Source organism: Lycium ferocissimum, chromosome 8, assembly GCF_029784015.1.
Source record: "Lycium ferocissimum isolate CSIRO_LF1 chromosome 8, AGI_CSIRO_Lferr_CH_V1, whole genome shotgun sequence".
In the NCBI taxonomy this organism is placed as follows: Eukaryota; Viridiplantae; Streptophyta; class Magnoliopsida; order Solanales; family Solanaceae; genus Lycium; species Lycium ferocissimum.
Window position 1 is genome coordinate 29,924,821 of NC_081349.1, and position 6,000 is coordinate 29,930,820.

The 6,000-nt window shown below is 30.1% G+C and overlaps 1 protein-coding gene across 1 annotated transcript; it reads left to right on the top strand.

Annotated features, from left to right (window-relative positions):
* Window positions 1-4,660: 4,660 nt before the first annotated feature.
* On the top strand, window positions 4,661-5,552 carry LOC132066821 (E3 ubiquitin-protein ligase MPSR1-like). Its single transcript, XM_059460022.1, has one exon. The coding sequence runs from the start codon at window positions 4,748-4,750 to the stop codon at window positions 5,411-5,413; it is 666 nt and encodes a 221-aa protein (XP_059316005.1). The 5' UTR covers window positions 4,661-4,747; the 3' UTR covers window positions 5,414-5,552.
* The last annotated feature ends 448 nt before the right edge of the window (window positions 5,553-6,000 follow it).

Sequence of the window (6,000 nt, forward strand, 5' to 3'; positions counted from 1 at the left end):
TGAAAAGGGCTTGATGGTAATTTTGGAACTACAATTCAAGTAATTGCACGGTTTGTCCTTCAAATGGACTGGTCTTTAATTTTTGTCCTTCAAAATCGAATTTATGTCTCTACGGCCAAAAACTAAAGACCAGCACAAAATAGGGACAAAAATGCAAATGACCCACTAGAATTTCCTTTATCACGATTCAGAAAGTAGAAATGTTGACTATGTTTATCGCTCCCTCCATTCCATATTAAGTGATCTTTTAGGTTTTTTATTTTTCAAAATATGAAAAATAAGTGACGCTTTAGGGTTTCAAGAAGAAATTAATCCTATTCTTTCAAACTTACTCTTATTTATAATAAAAAATCATTAAATAGTTTTTCTTTTTCTAAGCATTAATTAGGGGTAAGTTAGTAAAAATACTAAATTTTAGGAGTAAGTAATTTTTTAAAGGGTGTCGTGAAAACCTAAAGAGTCACTTATTATGGAATGAAGGGAGTAAATTCCATCCATCGGAATTTTCGTTCATTGATGGAAGTTAACTTGTGAAATACTTCGATTGTCTCTGCCATGGAAATATGAGGATACTCATAAAAAAATTGTTCTATGTAAATTCATTTTATTTTCGCTCTTGCATGTTGATTATTCAGATTCTTCAGGCATATTCTGATTCTTTAATTTCAATTAAATATGATAACTAATCTTGTCTTTTTATTTTATCTGTTTTGGGGTAGTTTAAATTTATATAGTTTTAGGATCCGTCCGTTCTTTTCATTTGTAATAAATTTGTTGCAAACCACGTTGGTAAAATTATTGGCAGCATGTAATAAACGTCCCTTATTTAGCAAATCTTGCTTTCCCCTCTTTTATTTACTTTACACTTTTGCCATTAACTGGTTCACATAGTTTATTTTAGTTCCCGTTTAGCATGTTAATAAACAGCTTGCATGTAACTTGGTTACTCTAGGCTAATAATAAACAAGATTGTTTATTTTAAACTATAATTTCTTTATAAATACTAAATGAATTTACATGCTTAATCGCCTAATTGTTTAGACCCGTTTAATTAGTATAGTAAATCGATTCGTGTGGTTAACCACTTTGTTATTTTAGGCTAACTTAATCAATAGCTCATGCTTTTATCACCTAATCCCACATAATTGTAATTTCGGCAGGGACCCACATTTGTGGTTCTTGAAAGGGGCTTAACACTTTCTTGAAGTAATTTGAACCCTTACATGATCTTTGGTGATGTAGACTAGTTTTAAAAAGAGTTAATTGCAATTAGTTGTAGTAAATGGTGCCCTAACGCACTTTAACCCATTAGATGGTGACTCTTCTTTATTAAAAATTCACTAAAAGAGTTGTCACATGTCTTGGCCCGTCTTTCGCGGAAAAGATGGGACGCGACACACTTGAGGCGCACGAGATACACGTGTAACCCATGAAAAAGATAGTTTTATTGAATATAATTGTGACCTTTTATTAAGATTTAGTTTTAGACCACCAATTTTATTGAGCTGTTATTGATTAATAATATGTTTGACTAAACTGTTTGACCAAGCTTTTGGGAGAAAATAAGTGTTTTTATAACATAAACTGTTTTTTCAGAAGTTTAAAAAGTACTCCCTCCATTTCAAAACATTTGTCTGGTTTTCACTTGACACTAAGTTTAAGAAAGTAGAGAAAACTTTTGAATCTTGTAAACTTAAATTAAAGATGTGTAGAATGTATCAAAACACCCTTTAATCTTATGGTGCTAAACATGCCATGTGGACTGTGGAAAGGTGACATTAAAGAGTTGCCAAAAAAGAAAAGAAAAACATTATTTTTTAAACAGACTAAAAAGAAAAGTAAGACAAACATTTTGAAAAGGAGGGAATAGTTCTTTTTCCTAAAAGTACTTTTTTTCAAAAGCACTTTTGAGAAAATACACTTATAGCTTGTTTGGCTTTTGGGAAACCAAAGTACTTATTTTTTTAAAAATGAGGTGTTTGATCAAGCTTTTGGAAGAAAATAAGTCTTGCTTAGAATAAACTGTTTTCGTTTAAAAAAAAATAGTTTTTCCCCAAAAGATCTTTTTTGAAAAGTACTTTTGAGAAAATACACTTAGAAACACTTTTTAAAAGTTTGGTCAAATACTAATTGTTGTTCAAAAGTGATTTTTAAATTAATTGGTCAAACACAAACTGCTTTTCACCAAAAATATTTTTGAAAAAAGCACATCTCAAAGTAAATTGAATTTAGATACTTGGTCAAACAGGCTATAAAATTCACTTTTAAAATCTTGGCCAAACATCAACTGTTGTTCACAAGTGCCTTTTGAATTAATTAGTGAAACACAAACTACTTCTTACTAAAAGTAATTTTTTTAAAAATACTTTTTAAGTAAGCTGATTTTGAAAGTTTGATCAAACAATCTGTAAATCTAAAAATATTTCTTGACAAAGGATTTTGTGGTGGGGATTGGGTTTGGGGGTTGTGGACGTGGGGGTGTGGAATTTGAACAAATTATTGCACCCAAAAACTATTGAATATCTGAGTTGCCTCTTTGATCGTTTGGGCTTGTGGGGCCCAACATCCAAGGAGATGGACGGTATTATAATAATCATTTGAAGAATAATCACAAGAGCTCAAGGCCACGATGGAATCACAATACTTCGGACAGAAAATCAAAATATTGCGTGGATTACCCTTCATACGGACTGGTCTTCAATTTTTGTCCTTCAATTCGTTGGTCTTTAATTTTGTCCTTATTTCTATTTAATAAAAATTTATGGGCTAAAGTATTCTTTTCGCTGCAGAAATTTTGAATTCGATCCCCAGTAGAATCGAAAACAATAATAATTTCGCAAGGCATAAGTGAAACCCTTGCCATGTCCGGCAAATTTTTTATGTAATTACATAGCGAATCGGCATAATTTTATATGAACTTATGCCTTGCGAAGTTAGACTATGCCTATAGGTATAGATTCTATATAGTTTCATAGAAACATTTGCCGTATCCAGCATAGTTTTTATATAACTACATAGCGAATCAGCATAATTTCATATGAACTTATGCCTTGCGAAATTCTTTTTTTTTTTTTTTTTACTGAACCGGGGTTGGAACCCAAAATCTCGGTGTATTTTTGGCCATCTTTTTAAGTGAAGAACAAAAAAGACCAACAATTTGAGGGACAAAAATTAAAGACTAGTGCCTTTGACGGGCAATCGTGCAAATGACCCAAACTTAATCAACATTACGTTAGGCCTCGACAACTGATAAAAGGTAAATACTTATCTGCATTGGCTATTTATACTAAATTCACGTAACTTACCGCGATTAAGTGATTTAATAAAGTGAATATATATTAATTAATCATGATTAAGTGATAATTGTAAATATTCAAACACGTGTCATGTATTCGTTACTCCAATCATTTCAAAATATTTGGGTTTTTACCTTTTCATTTTATTTCAAAATAAGTGGTGTTTCATATAATCAAGAAGACATTAATGGTGTTGTTCTTCCAATTTTATAAATATGGTCATACCTCTATAACAACATCCTCATATAACGACATCTCTCTATAACAACCAAATTTTTTTAGGAATTGATTTTTTATGTTATATTTTGCCTTTCTATAACAATTTTTTTACTTATAACAGAAAAACAACCATCTTTATAACAATGCACTCTTTATAAAATTACCTCTCTATAATAACGATTTTTTTAGTAATATAATGATTAATTATCTTTATAAAAATACAATATCTAAGGTTATCAATAATTGGTCTAGAGATCTTGACCAAATATTTTAATACATTAGTTATGACAAATAACATTATATTTATATACTTTTTTCTACCATTGAAAGATTTTTCTTTATTATACAAAGTGTGATTAAGTTTACGATTTACAATTAAAAAAATAGATTTTATGCATTTTTTTTTACCTATAACAGTGAATATTAGTTAAATGTCATATTGTTATAGCTGTATAACAACCATTCGCTATAGCAGCCAAAAAATTTCAGCCTCAACAATACTATTATAGAGAGGTTTTACATAACCAAGAAACTACTCCCTTCATCTCAATTTATGTGACACCATTTGATTTGACACAGAGTTTAAGAAAGAAAAAAAAACTTTGAAACGTGTGGTCCAAAAGAAGCCTTATAAATATGTGTGATTATAAATCATCTCATAAAGTTAAATTGTTTCTAAATATAGAAAAGTGCATTCTTTTTGAGACAGATAAAAAAGAAAATGGTGCCACATAAATTAGGACAGAGGGGGTACTAAAGAGCTACATCTTTTTCTAGGTATTTATTAAAAGAAAATTAATAAAAATACATTTTTACTTCCTAAGAATAAATAGGTTTTTTTTTTTTTTTTTTTTTTTTTAAGATTTGTGCCCAAGTTAAAAACATCACTTGTGAAATGCAGAGAGTATTAAATTCGAGTAAATATATTTACAAGCTCACACATTCAATGGTGCTGGACCATATAATAAAACTTAGACCCACTAGTATCAGATCAAGTCCCTCGAAAATATCTGCCTCTAACCTGGAAAGAACTGACACATATTAGATAAACATCAATTAAAATAAATCATAAAAATCAACACACACTTAACTACTGTTACATAATTCCAGAATATTCTACAACTTTCTGTAACCTTCTTTTCCCCTTATATCTTCAGTTCCCTGCAACTATTGAATCTTCATTACAATTTTTCTTCCAAAAAATTTTCAGTCTAAAAATCTCCTTCAACTTAATGGCTTCAGAATCAGGTGCTACTGATGCATCATCATTCATAGAAAATTTGATGAATTCAAGAAACAGAGACATTTCTTTGTTTTTACCTTTGATCTTAGGCCTAAACAACAATTCATCAAATTCATCAACTCAAGTTCAAGATTCATCCAACCCAAATCAAGAAACACAAGAACAAACAACCCCAAATGATTTTCTTGATCGTATAATCCTTGTAAACCCCTTAACTCAAAGCATGTTTGTTATAGAAACCCCTTCTTCTTTAACTTTTGATTCTTTTTTCAATGAATTAATGACCAAAGGAGGTCAACCACCAGCTTCAAAAGCATCAATTGAGGCACTGCCACGTGTCGAGATTTGTGAAGAAGAAGAAAAAATTGAGTGTGTTGTTTGTTTGGATGAGTTGGGAGTTGGTGACGTGGCTAAAGAAATGCCATGTAAGCATAGATTTCATGGAGATTGTGTTGAAAAGTGGTTGAAAATACATGGATCATGTCCAATTTGTAGATATAAAATGCCTGAAGAAAATGGTGATTTGAATAATAAGAGTGAAAATAGAAGGACTAGAAGAGAAATTTGGATGAGTTTTTCATTAGGAAATAATAATCAAACGGTTACAGTTAATTCCAGTTCTGAGAATGAGCATGATCATGCACCAGAAGTTTAGTGTTTTAGAGGCATTTTTTTAATTTTATTTTTAGTTTCAGATTTTTCATTTTTTATTTTATTTTTAGAATAATGTTTGTATAGAGGCGGATTTTGTAGTTGGTTGGATGGTGAAATGAAGGTTTATTTTTCATGTTCAATGATTCATTTGATTTTTTTGTTAAACTAGATCATTATCGATATTGATATTTAGCCAATGGTAAATCTCTATGATTAGCAATAATTGATAATGTGGTACAAATATGAATTGAACTGATCAAAGATGATCATAGTATAAGTATGCCCTCTCCTATAGAGTTGACCTACTATTATGACAACCCAACGCTCGATTTACGGGATATTTTTCGTTTTTCAAGTCTCACAAGAAATATTTTTTTATCGAAATTTTGTAGTTTTTAAATATATAAATTAAGAGAGTAAATCCTTTTTATAAAGTTGACACTATGCACTCACATTAAAAAAAGGAAATTACAATTACAGATGAGCCTCTCTTGTTCGTCAAACTTGAATCCAAACCAATATCCATTTAGATCAGTTTATTTATACAGAGATCTAGTTTTCCAAATTCTATCCCTAATCTTTTGAAAA